The sequence below is a fragment of the Enhydra lutris genome, unplaced genomic scaffold (assembly GCF_002288905.1).
Source record: "Enhydra lutris kenyoni isolate GAN:26980312 unplaced genomic scaffold, ASM228890v2 scaffoldscaffold8, whole genome shotgun sequence".
NCBI classification, from domain to species: domain Eukaryota; kingdom Metazoa; phylum Chordata; class Mammalia; order Carnivora; family Mustelidae; genus Enhydra; species Enhydra lutris.
In genome coordinates this window covers 16,001,638-16,015,710 of record NW_019154092.1, presented here as the reverse complement: position 1 = coordinate 16,015,710, position 14,073 = coordinate 16,001,638, and the positions used below count along the sequence as shown (strand labels likewise).

The following is a 14,073-nucleotide window of genomic DNA, read 5'->3' as shown; positions in this document are numbered from 1 at the left end:
AAAAAAAAAAAAGACTGTTATTCGAGTGTAATTACACTGAGTATGTAAAATTGAAACACTGAAAGTAAATCATACATTTGGATATTACATTTCATATTTCAGCATATGCTGAATAAGCCAGTGAAGTTTTATTATTGTTGGGGGGATTGTCAGGAGAGAAACTTCTACAAATTTTATATATAACTTTTTCCATTTTATCTGTTTTCCATTTATGTCAAGTTGAGCACATGCTGTGACTTAAGATTCTCTCTCCTTCTTCCCCGCATTTAATGCCCAGGGACAAGCTCCATCTTGATTATCCTAAATTTCGCGTTAGGTGACCTCAGACTAAGAGGGGGCTTTTAATTTTGTTTTGTTTTCTTAATTCCACGAAGGTTTTTGTTTGTTTGTTTTTGCTTGTTTGCTTGTTTTAATTTATATAGAAAAGGAGAGAAGAAGGACTTCCAAATAACCCTATAAACATGGTCTTCTGGGTGCTGGCAAACGGCCCGGATAGTACAGCAAGTTACAATGCATTATGGAAGACAACTGTGGCTGCAGTCACTTCTTGCCGGCCCATGTCTCAGCTCATGGAAACTGGATGACAATCGAGGGAATGGTGGGTTAGAATGTAATAAGATGCCGCAGAACTGGCCTGCTTACTGAGCTGCAACTCACTGGGAGAACGTGAGGGAAAGCTTTGGGAATGAATGGGGAGAGGCCCCGCGCCTGCGCTCCAGGGAGGGGTCACCCCTGCGCAAGCGCAGTGACTGCAGTGGTGCCGTTAAAGGTAACAACCGCCGAAAGAAGATGGCTTCCAGCTACAAGAAGTCAAATGTGGCCTCTACCAGCCAGAAAAGAAAGGTGGGTCCTAAGCCTGAACTCACGGAAGATCAGAAGCAAGAAGTTCGCGAAGCATTTGACCTCTTCGATGCCGACGGAAGTGGGACCATCGACGTGAAGGAGCTGAAGGTGGCCATGAGAGCGCTGGGCTTTGAACCCAGGAAGGAAGAGATGAAGAAGATGATCTCCGAAGTAGACAAAGAAGGCACAGGGAAAATCAGCTTCAATGACTTTTTGGCCGTGATGACTCAGAAGATGGCCGAGAAAGACACTAAAGAAGAAATCCTGAAGGCTTTCAGGCTCTTTGATGACGATGAAACTGGGAAGATCTCTTTCAAAAACCTAAAGCGTGTGGCCAACGAGTTAGGGGAAAACCTCACCGACGAGGAGCTGCAGGAAATGATAGACGAAGCCGATCGGGATGGAGATGGCGAAGTGAACGAGGAAGAATTTCTTCGGATCATGAAAAAGACCAACTTGTATTAAAGTCACTTTCTTCTGCAAGCATGTGTAGAGAAGTCAAATGGCTTGCTGGGTTCTCTGATTCTGTTTTGTGAGACCTCAAGTTAGAGGACAGCGCTATCCTCTTACCCCCAATTTCTTTAGATACTTCTATTTCCAAATCTCTGGCTCAATTATAGAATTTTAAAGAAGCTTTTTAGTGTGTTTTGGTTTCTAATTCTCGCAATCAGACCTGGAGTACTTTAGGTTGAATAAAGAGCCCTGAGGCTTCCGTCCCCTCGCTCACCTTCTGCCCTGCTTTGGTGGATAGCCATTGAGCTGAAGGAAGGTAGGTTGGCTTCTTGGGACAAAGAGCCATGCGATTCCCTTGTTATTTCTTTGGTGGCCTTATATTATCTTGCTTCACATACTATTCCTTGAATTCGAGCCATTCTTTTAGCATGATGAGGTGGAATTGGCCAGCATGTCATTCTAGCCATTACTTTTCATTTAACTGAATATTGGTTTGAAGAAGAATGGTGCAGCCACTTACTAGGCTCAGGAAAGGTGCTCTTCTAAAGTATAAGCTTGCAGTTGGGTGTTGGTAAATTATGCAGTTTTGTCTATTCTTTGACTTCCTCACATACAAATGACTCTTCCTTTGTGTATAAATTATCTACTGTGTATTACCCAAGGCCAGATGTATATCAGGGCTATAAAATAAAATTTAATTTAATATTGGCCCAAGCGAAGCATCGTTTGCATAAGAAGTTAAGCTAACTAGTGATTTTGAGTAAATATCTTACAAATGTAAGATCTTCGTTTAGTAAAAATAGAACGTATTTTAAGCTACTTATCTGTCCTTGGAAAGATCAGTTAGCATTTTAGTTACACTATATTATATCCTTCCCTTTATTACTGCTTTACATTACACGCCAGTGTCTACATGCTAATTCTTAGAACATCTTAGTTCTTGATTTGATTTCCCCCCTCTGTTGTATAGTTGATGCCAGAGCATTTGGCATGTAAGTGGTTCTTTATTTTATAATCCCAGGACACTATTTCACTGTGGTGTGTCTATGTGTTAATACTACTTGTTTTCTGTTCTAAATTAAGCCTTTCTTGTTTTGAAATAAGAAATCTAGCCCTTTTGAGTGTCTATAAGCCTGAAATTAGAGAGAATTTAAATAATATGACTGTGAGAAGATAATATAATCTGCTAAGATACAGCCTAGGTTAACGTTTTGATAATAGGCAACAAAACTATTAAACAGGCAAGATATTTTGGTCACAACTGAATGTAATTTAAATCTTCATACAAAGTCCCATTAAGATAAATGTTGAAATTCTGGAAAATTTTTCACTTGCTTTGCCAGCAGTTGTACCCTTCAGAGGGTGGTGGATATAATCAGGGAAACTACTACTCTGAGCTTAATTCTCATTAACAGGAACTAATTTGTCAAAGCAGTAGTACTAGCTGAAGTGATGGGTATGTGGACATTTGTTGTGAGAAAGAATTTTGCTGAGGTGGCTGTCACAGGGCAGAGGAACTCACCCAGGCTGCAAAGGCTAACAGTTCAGGTTCAGGGTCTAGGTGTGGATTCAAGTTCAGTTATAGGGGATACAGGTGCAATTTGGGTGCACATCAATCTGAAGGGCCTGATCTGAAGGCAGGGGGAGGAGTATGGCATTCTGGGAAGCAAGACTTCCTGGGATCCTGTTGACCAGAATCTTGGCCCAACGATCTATGTATGGATCAAGGTAGAAATACCAGAAACAAAGAAAGTTGGCAGAAACTAAGAAAAAGGGTCAGAGCCTCAGCCAACTGGCCTAGTTTCAGTCTCGGCTCCTGTCCCAGGTGAGGACAGAAGTGAAAACCAGGAACCTGGGCTGAAGCCCAGCAGTCAGGCTGCCCAAATGCCCTGGGGTCAACTGTGGAGGCTGTAGCCCAGTACATAAAGGGTTGCCCTGAAGGCACAATCCCACACAAGGGAAGGGAGCTCCAGACTATTTCTGAATCCCATTTACTGCTAAGGAAGAACTTCACAATGAACTATTAGTCTTGCTTCTCAATTGACTCATACTTTAGAGGATGGAAGGTAAAGAGGAGAAAGGCGGATGATGAGAGCAGGACCAAACTGGCATTTGAATTTGAATTTTTTTTTTAAGATTTTTTTTTGACAGAGTGAGCACGCAAGCAGGGAGGAGTGGCAGGCAGAGGGAGAGGGAGGAGCAAACTTCTCATTAAGCAGGGAGCCCTATGTGATGCGGGGATTAATCCCAGGACTCTGGGATCATGACCTGAGCTGAAGGCAGTTGCTTGACTGACAGAGCCACCCTTGAATTTGAATTTTAAGAGAAGTTAATCATATATGTCTGGCTCAGTCTTACTCTTTACATATGACCTAGTCTTTGTAAAAGTAAATCACAAGAAATTCAAAGAAAACTTACAGATACTTTTCTGCAGATGAGGAAACACAGCTGTAAAGCTTAGAAAGAACAAAAAAAAAAGGTAATTTCCACTCAGCTATTACAAATGACCCCAATAAAGGAGCAGGAAGCAGACCAAAGAAATCTATATGAACTGTGTGGAGACCTCATTGATAAGCCCTTGCTTTCTAATAACAAATGGAACATGAAAAGCATAGCTTAGAGCCAAGGATGAAAATATGACTGTATTAAGATTGTAATAATATCAAGAAAGTGGGGCACCTGGGTGGCTCAGTTGGTTAAGCATCTGACTCTTGATTTTGGTTCGGGTGGTGATCTCTGGGCCCTGGGATCAAGTTCTACCTCAGGCTCCTTGCTCACTGGGGAGTCTGCTTGAGAATTCTCTCTCCCTCTGCCTGGGACCCTCCCCACCCTCATTCTTTAAAAAACATATCAAGAGAGTGAATGCTCCAAATAAGCAGAGAACAGTAAAAGGTTTTTGTTGTTTTCCCTTAAAGACATCTTAGTTATGTTTAAGAAGATATTGGAAGGAATAATTCCAACTCTTTTGATTGGTGTAGGTTGGTTTTCATGGGAAGGAGACTCTGAGTCTGAGGTTTATGTGCAGGAAGTTTATTCAAGTTTATTCAAGTGTGTTCTCCAGATTGCATTTATGGAGAAGGGAAGAAATCAGGACTGGGCAGAGGGAGGTGAGCTGTGGTTCAGTCACAACAAAGGACTCAACGGATCCCACAAGGAGTTCTGGAGTGAGGATGACCCTGCTGAGCTGTCTCAAATTGGGACAAGGAATTTGGGCCTTTCAGACTTTTCACTGATTGACAGTTACTTTTCCAGGAAAGTGGTATGACTTTGAGCAAGGTGGCCCTCCTCGGCCAAGGGTAACACCTGGGAGGGAGAACTCAGTTGCGGTTACAAACCATTAGCTGTCAACCCTCTCAGCACCTAGAGGAATGAGGACTGCAATTATGAAGTGCAAGGCCAGAGGGGAGATGTAGGCAGTGCCCCACAGCTTCCACAGCAGTCTACCCCTTACACCACTTAGATCCACTAGCTTTGTCTAAGTTCTGGGAGAAATAAATTCAAGAGTCAGATGAAGCTCTCTTCATGGGAGAATCTTACAAAAGGAAGATTAGAGGGACAATCTACAGCCCCAGCTGCAGAAGCTGATCTCTACACCACAAATAGTACTTAGCTCCCTCCACTATCCAATCTAGATTCCCCTCACCCTCAACACCTCTGTTGATGTAGGTAACTTACTGAGTAGAATGATCCAGATCTTCCTTTTTAAGAAGTCTGAGCTTCTGGTCACCAGGCCCTTGTCAGGCTGTGGCTGCTGCACTTATCCCTTTACCCTCAAAAAATGAGTGAAAGGGCACTAAGTGTATTATCTGGATGCCAGACATCCTCTTTCCATATTCTTCCCGCAGCTTCACCTCCTCCTGATGACCGGGATTCCTTACTTATGGATGGCGATTCCTTTACTTGACTATTGCTCTCTGAGCATGAGGAACCCACCATGACTGGGTGGCACACAGAAAATTAATAGCTTTGTTACTGTGCCCACTGGTGGGAGCAGTCCCCGTCTTGAAACCAAGATGTTTAAATACACATTATCCAAGGTTTGGGGAATGAGAAGCACAAATTAAAAGCAAATGAGTGAGAATTAAGGTGAAAACTACTTCCGCCCTTGGTTTATTGGACCCAAGGGTTCTGCTTGAGAGATATCACAGCATAAAATGGGTAATTTATTTAGAGCATAAGCTGCATCCTGGAGGGTGGTATCCTATCTTCTTAGTTATGACATTCAAGCTGACACCTCAAAAAGGATCTTCAACAGGATTTCTTTTTCTCTTTACCAGAAATAAAATTTGTAGAAGCTTTCAACCTCTAGATTCTGGATCACTAGATTCTGTGGCTATATGCCTACTCCTGCACTGCTGATTATCATCACTGGTCACCACACCTCCTTTCCTGTGGAGTGGGTCCCTTGGTCCAATGTAATATTATGTGGGATCCTGTGTCAGTGGAATAAACACCCAGATACGGTGTCGGCTGAAGCTATGTAAGCAAAGGCAAGCTCATGACCAAAGTATGTGTCTGGTCCAATCAAGATGAGTCCCTGGTCTTTCCAAAGTAGAAGGGATCCAATTAGGCTACTTGACATTAAGAGGACAACTGATCTCCTTGAGAGCAGTGCTGTTCAGCATTTGTCAGCAGCTATGCTGTTAGGCTTGTGCATAATTTCTGTCTCTGCCACAATGACTATTCCATTTGTGTGCCTGTTGTGCCAGCACTCGGGCAGCCAGGACCGAGGCAGACTGATGTCCAAGGACCAAGTCATCCTGTCTTCTTGGTTGGCTGGTGTCTCTTCTATGATTGACACTCTGATAGCTAAGTGATATTTAGCCCTGATGTTTCCTTTTTCAGGGCACTGAAAAATCAGCGAACTGGTTGCTTACCACTCTGTGAGTCCACATATATTCTGATCACTTCCTACAGAAAATGGAAGTGCTTATTGGTTTAGTTGGATTAGTATCTCCTACATTTGTTACTGTTTTCTATACACTGTCTCTGTTCATTTGTTCATTCTTTTTCTTCCCTTTTTTCTGCCTTATTGGTTTTAATTGAGAATTTTATGATTCCATTTTATCTTCTCTGTTTGTATATCAATTATACTCATATTTTTAATTTAGTGATTACCCTAGACTCTACAATATATACACTTATGACAAATTCGAGACCATTTTCAAACAACACCATACTGCTTCACAGATAGTGCAAATACTTTATTCCCAACTCATCCTTCTCTTCCCTTATAACATTTGTTAACCTTAACATTTCACTTATTTATATACTACAATCACTCGATACATTGTTGTTGTCATTGTTTTGATCAATTAACATAAGAAAAATAAAATGTTTTATTTACCGTCATTTATTCTTCTCTCTTCTTTTCTCTATGTAGATCTGAGTTTTTGACCTAAATCATTTTCCTTTTCTCTTAAAGAGCTTCTTTCTTACAAGACAGGTATATCAGTGACAGGTCTGCTAATTCCTTCCATTTTGCTTGTCTGAGAGAGTCTTTATTTCTTCTCTACTTTTGAAGGATGGTTTTCTTCTCTACTTTTGAAGGATGGTTTCACTGAATCCAGAAATCTAAATTAGTGTTTTTTTCAACACTTTAAATATTTCACTCCACTTTCTTGCATGCTTTCTGAAGAGAAGTCAGTGAAAATCTTATCCTTATTTCTCTACATGTAAGATGTTTTCCACCCCTCTGGCTTCTTTCAGGAATTTCTCCTTGTCTTTGATTTTCTGCAGTTTGAATGTGATAATTACATGCAGATTTTTGGTGTTTTCTGGGCTTCCTGGATCTATGGTTTGTTTCTGTCATTAATTTTGGAAAATTCTCAGCCATTATTACTTCCAATATTTCTTCTTTTCTTTTCTCTTTTTTTAAGGATTTTATTTATTTATTTATTTATTTATGAGAGACAGAGACAGAGACAGAGACAGAGACAGAGAAAGTGCATGCACTCAAGGGAGCATGAGCTGGGGGAAGGGCAGAGGGAGAGAGAAGGATAAGCAGACTCCCCACTGAGCAGGGAGCCCAATGAAATGCGGGGCTCAATGCGGGGCTCAGTGTGGAGCTCAATCCTAGGACCCTGGGATCACGACCTGAGCTGAAGGCACTTAACCAACTGAACCACCCGGGCACCCCGCCTCTCTCTCTTTTTCCTGGCATTCCCTTTATATGTAAGTTATACCTTCCATAATTGTTCCACAATTCTTACACATTCTGTTCTTTTTCATTTTTTTTTTCTCTGTATTTCTCAGTTTTGGAAGTTTCTATTGACATATCTTCAAGCTTACTCATTCTTTCCTTGGCTACATCCAGTTTGTTAATGCACCCAGGAAAGGCATTCTTCATTTCTGTTCTAGTGTTTTTTATTTCTTATTTATTTATTTATTCCTTTCTTTCTTCTTCTTCTTCTTCTTCTTCTTTTTTTTTTTTTTTTTGGGTTAAGTTGCTGCATTTATTTAGAAATGTGGATGAGGAGGGACCATAGTTTTGTTTTTGTTTTTTAACATATAATGTATTATTTGTTTCAGGGGTACAGGTCTACGATTTTCTTTTCAATTCTTTCCTAGAGTTTCCATTTCTCTGCCTACATACACAACATTCCTTCATATTGTCCACTTTTTTTTTAGCATCCTTAGCATGCCTATTATATAAATGATGATCAGCTTCTCTTGGTTGTTGGTGATGATGAGTCTTTGTATAACACTGATGATTTTCTGTCTATTCTATCATTTGTTGAGAGAGGGATGTTGATGTTTCCAATTTTAATCGGGGATTTGTATATTTCTCCTTTCAGTTCTATTAGTATTTGCTTCACATATTTTCCATCTCTGTTGTTTGGTTATGTAGACATGTAGGATTGCTATGACTTCTTGGTAGAATAGCTCTTTTTTTATTATTTAATATTTCTCTCAGTCTCTGGTAATTTTATTTGTTCTGAAGTCTAAGTTACCTGATACAAATATAGCTCTTCTGCTTCTTTTCATTAATGTTTTCATGATGTATCTCTTTTCATCCTTTTACTTTTTATCTCACCTGTATCACCTTATTCCATATCACCCAGTGTTCTTGGAGCCCCTACACATTCAATTATCATCTTCACTTTAACAAAGAGGAAACTGAGACATGAAGAGATAAAGTAATTTGTGCAAGTTTACATACCTACTAAGGGGCAAAAGGAAGACTTGAACCCAGTCTGTCTGGCTCCTTAATCCAAACTCAAAACTTACAGATTCTACCATTCTAACTCTTTATTTAGTTTAATCAACTTCTCAGGACCTTTCCAGTCCAATACAAGGTATGTCTTTTAAAGTTCATACACCTAATCAGTGGTGCTCCTGGGCTCAGAATAGTTTTGGAACCCCTGTTTAGAAGACAATCTTAAAACATCCAGCATATTCTTTTCTTTTAAGATGTTATTTATTTGTTTGAGAGAGAGACAGAAATAGCAAGAGACAGCATGAGTGGGGAGGAGAGGGAGAAAGAGACTCCCACTGAGCAGGGACCCTGACTCGAAGCTCGATCCCAGGACCTTGAGATCATGACCTGGGCTGAAGGCAGATGCTTAACCAACTGAGCAACCCAGGTGCCCCACATCCAGCATATTCTTGTGAACATTCTCAAGAAGCAAATCTAATTCCATTGAGACCGGGGTTAATTAATTTTTGGAAATCGCTTCAAGTTACTTGTACTCAAGTCTGATAACAGACTTGAAAAGTCTGGAAAGGCTGAATATCATCATTTAAGGATTAAAGCATTAGATGCCACTGAAATGATAAGCCTAATTTCTTGGAATGGTATGTAAACTGCCTTTGAAGGTACTTCCAAAAGAGAAGCATTGGAAAGGTGATGACTGATGAAGACATCGTTGGAGTAAGTCTCTAATCACCAAGGCAACACAGTATTTTGAAGGAACAACACACATTGGGACATGCACATCTGGTGTTACTGTGATTTTCAAAGTTATACATTACACAAATACATTCTTTGCTTTATAAAAGAATTGTTCTTGCATTTATTAAGAAATAGAGGGGAGAGGAAGGTACCAAATAGAAGATCTCCATGCACTAAGAAATAATTTATATAAGGTGCTCTGACACATAGCAGACCAATAAAGGGAAGATATTAAGAAGAAGAAGAATAAATGAAGTGTACCAAAAAAGAGAAAGTAAACAAAGAAAGACATCCTTCTCACATACAGACTACATTGACCTTCGAAAAAAAATGCCATCTAAAATCCTGGTGTCTACTGATCCAACATTCACCAGCCAGGATGACTGAGAGGAGGTTTGGGGGACCCAGTGAAGGGGGAAATATTTTTAAGTTTTATGGCCCCTTAGAAAGGGTAGGGTTGCAATTTCTGTTGGCCTCCCTGCTCTCTAGCTACATCTTCCATCATCCAGAGTTTGTGAACCTGAGGCCCAGGGGCAGAATCTGGCTTGTATGAACACACTTGGCAGTGGCGTGAGAGCTGCCTGCAGCTGTGCGGGGTGAACCTCCATGAGCGCCCAGCCAGCAGTCAAGGGAGGAGGAAACCCGGCCAGGACTCACTCGTTAAGCCAGCAGCACAGGGAGCAACTGCTCAGGGGGACCTTTTTACTTGGCACGTTGGCACTGGGGTTTTGGTCCTGCTCTATCTGCCCAGAGGGGTGCTTTTATTTTCTAATTTACACACGACATTATATACATTACCCATGGTCCTGCCATTACAATGTTTTTCTGTTTTGTTTTGTTTTGTTTTTCCCAATTGAGTGAGTTTGCCAAGTTTGAAAAGTCAGGAATCTCAGCAAGAATCTGTATTTCTAGCTTCTTTTGGAAATCTGGATGTTCTTTGTACTGTAGGTCCACAATTGCTTCACGACGGCCATTTACCTGGGGCCAAATGGCCACTTCTCCTTTCAGACCTGGTAGCAGCTGCTTCTCTGAAAAGAAAACCTACAAGCTTGTTGGGTTCCCCCCATTCAGGTGGAGACTATCTTGGGACCAATAGGGCTGACTTCTGGCCAGTGGCATAGATGCCTCCAGAGGGCAGCACTTGAGCGATTACGAGTGACAGGTGAAGGAGGATAATCCTCTAGGCTAGAGACATTCCTCTTCTGGCTGCTCCTGCCCACTTCCCTGGAGGGCCAGAAAAGCCCCTCTAAGATCAGGCAGGACAAACTCAGTGGATGTCCAGCCTCTTGGAAGGCAGAACAAAGCCACTTCCTGTCCTTGCCCAGGAACGTGGAAATGCTGGTGGCTCCTTCAGAGGCTGCCAGCAAAGCTCAGGTGACCTCCTGGGCTATACTAACTCATTTCTTGTCTTTGTCAAAACAGCCAGCAGTGTGAACACAGGGAGACAGCCCAGCCCTACAAAACCATTGGTGGGGGGGTGGGGGGGAGGGGAAGCCAGGCAGAAAATGAATCACTGTGACAGGGATGTGTGATGAATGCTCGGACAGTTCATGGAGCTCTCAGAGCAGTTCTGCAGAATTCAGCATTGGTGGAAGCGTGGAGGAGCCCCCTGTTGTCAATCCGTGTGCCTGATGGGCCCTGGTTACTGACGAAAATGAGACAAAGAGCTGCGTACACTATTTAGGGCTAGATTAAGCTGATTACTCTAGCTTAGCCTACTTCCAACGTACAGATCTTACCAGTGCTCTCTTATCTGTTTTTCTTTCCCAGGGACTCTTCTTTGGACATTGAAAACAGAAATCCTAATAAGACCATTTTTTTACCTGTCTCATTCGAGAACAGGATTTTCAAACTCCCCCAAGATGGATGAAACCCCTCAGTCCCAGACTGTGACCGTGACCAGAAATATGCAGCAGCACAATTACTCAGAGAGATGAGATGCTGTTACCTAATAAAAATGTCATAAATATAGAATGATGAACTACCATGGGAAATGCATTGATGGAGAAGGACACATTGGAATGCAGGATAGTAAAAATCACTTAAACTTTGTGTGACCTTGAAGAAAGTCATGGCGGTATGTTTTGCCATGTCCCTCAGATAGCATTTTGAGATACGGCTGTTTTCCACATCTTACTTTCTAATCAGCTGAACTTAGACTCTTCCTGAGGCTTCTTCCTTGGACAGCGTGGTGTCCCTCTTGCGTCCAAAGGGTTGTCAAGTTTCTCTCTGTACTCAATAACCCTTAGGCAGGATCAGTTAATGAGACAATGAATTCCATGGAAGCATCTTGTTTGTAGCAATGGGGACAGAGGTGCCTCTCTTTGATAATTTAGAACAGTGGTGAGCGGAGGGTCAGATCTCCCTGGGGTAGTGTCGCGAGCTAAGAAAGTGGCTGTGGCACTGCGTTCCTCTATGGTTTTCTACAGCTGTTCCAGATTTTCCATGGGCTCACCTTTAAATTAAAAGAATTTCTGCACTTTCAAGAATTTGAAAACAAAGCCATGTGTGAGAATATGAGATCCACTCATATGCCCTTGTAAGAAATAGGTTGCATTCCTTTTTCTGCACTTAAAAAAAAAAAAAAACCTCCTTTTATTTTCCAGAATGCCATTTATGTAAATGATCCCAAATTAATCTTTAGCATGTGCCCATATTGTTTTGATTTATTAAGCTTTAAAAATATGCCCATTGTTCCCTTTTAACGGTTTTTGGCAACTATTTCAGAAATTGAAATATATGAGCAAATTAGTAAAATAAGTAGAATTACCAAGTACCATTCAACAAGCACTAAAGGTACAAATACCTCTACAATACACAAAAAGCATCATTATAGATCTTATAATGTTATATCAGGTTTCTTATTTAACTTCACTTTTAATTAGCAAAATACAATGAAATTACACAGGGAGAAGCAAAATAATACCGTTACTAGAATGGTATTTTTACATGTCTTTAAGTGATTTTGGTTTTATTTCTAAGGCAATTACATGATGCAGTGGAAAGAACAAAGAGATTTTTGTGACACTGGGCAAATTATTTAACTTCTGTGATCCCTGTGTGTAAATGAGGTTGGATGACACTCATATCATAGGGTTGAAAGGATTAAATGAGGTTCTATGTAAAATGTCTAACAGGGAGCCTGGCACTGTGTAGCCAGTAAAGGCAGCTCTCGTTTTTTTTCCTCAGGTGATGGTGACTTAAGAAGCTTAAGTAAATTTTTTAAAACTTTCAAAACAGTTGACTTTCCAATTATTTAAATTATTTCCTTTTAGCACCAAAAATGTCAGTGACTGCCATAATCATAAAAATTAATAATGATTTAAATCGTAAGTGTTAACTAAATTATTTCCCTTAACATTGCATCACATAGGCAATTCTTGATTTTGGGGACTGATTTAATCTATTCGTCTTAGCAAACTGTTGTTTGACCTGTTATCATTTGCATGCTGTTACTGTTCTCAGCAGTTGGATCTTTTTTATTATTATTTGCTTCAGAAGCATTCGCCTTTCCCACCAAAATTCAAAGCAATCCACTTGCCAGTTTTTCTTCTAAAATCTCTCATAAGTTATAAATACTATATATTGGCTAAATATTTCCTGTACTTACATAAAGGATACATAAATCGGTACCTATATGATGTTTTCACTAATAAAATAAGTTTATCTTGCTCAAGAACCAGGCAGTTTTATGGCGTATCAAGTTTCTATAGTTCAGCCAAAAGTTTGAACAAGCTAGACTTGCTGCAAAAAGTTAAGTTGTTCTCAACCATTTCCTCACTTAGCAGATACAGAGATCAGAAATGGCCATGGGTACAAGAGCTGTCTGTGCATATCCCTCCTGCAGATAGCTAGAACAAGGGCTTGCGGTTTACAGCGAAGGCTGGCAAAATGTTTAGAAATACACCCAGAAACCAATGCAAAGAAAGGTTTGTTACTTCTACGAATATGCTATAATACATGATTTTACACCTGAGGACCTGATTAGATCAAACCGTTTTGCAAGGTTTGAGGTTAAGAGAATACAGGCAGTGTAGGGTTTTTCTTAGAAATTCTTGACTAGTTTTTAAGACTTGACTACTTCTTAGGACTTCTTGACTAGTTCATCAGTGAACTGTCAATGAGCTACAGTAGCTTGAGTCATCTTTGAATAACACCTCTTAAGGAAATTCTATTCAGGAGGGATTAGACTCTATTTTTCAATTGTATTTGTAATTGTAATTGTAGGGTACCCAACTGTCCCAGTTAACATGGGACTGAGGGTTCCTCAAGCTGAAGGTTTTCAGTGCTAAAACTGGGACAGTCCCAAGCAAACCATGACAGCTGGTCACCTTACCTGATGGCCCCCCAGGTATCATCAGAGTATCTGGATTACTCCCTGTCTCAAAAACCTACCTGGCTTACCTGACCCTATATGGTCAACAAGTTTTTAGTCATTGTCTCCTCGAGCCAGGACCCAGAGACGATGTGCAATTAGTAGATGAGCATCACTAATTGAAATATTTTGTAATTCTAATGCTTTGGATCTTAGGCTGATAGTCTCACATGGTACTTTTATTTCCAGGTTTATGTTGCCTTGGGGTTATTAGATTGAACTCAGCAAAGCAGGATGACCAAAATTAACTCTTATAGTAGATTCTGTCCTGTTCATACTATTGTCATCTAAGTTAGATAGGAAATCAAGAAACATTTTTTAAAATTCTGTGTGGAAATGAATGAAAATGGGTCAAAGATTGAAAGTAATTATCTTGCCAGCCTTCCTGCCTACCTTCCTACAAATATTCAATTAAATGTAGTATACACCCTAATGTTATAGTTTACGTCCTCAAGAATTAACTGAATGATCACTCTGAACCAAGCCCTGTGCTGGATTCTAGGGATAC

At 40.5% G+C, this 14,073-nt stretch overlaps 1 protein-coding gene across 1 annotated transcript; it reads left to right on the top strand.

The window, feature by feature from the left end:
• Window positions 1-763: 763 nt before the first annotated feature.
• Window positions 764-1,475, top strand: LOC111142582 (centrin 1). The gene has a single exon (XM_022495871.1). The coding sequence runs from the start codon at window positions 790-792 to the stop codon at window positions 1,306-1,308; it is 519 nt and encodes a 172-aa protein (XP_022351579.1). The 5' UTR covers window positions 764-789; the 3' UTR covers window positions 1,309-1,475.
• Window positions 1,476-14,073: the final 12,598 nt, after the last annotated feature.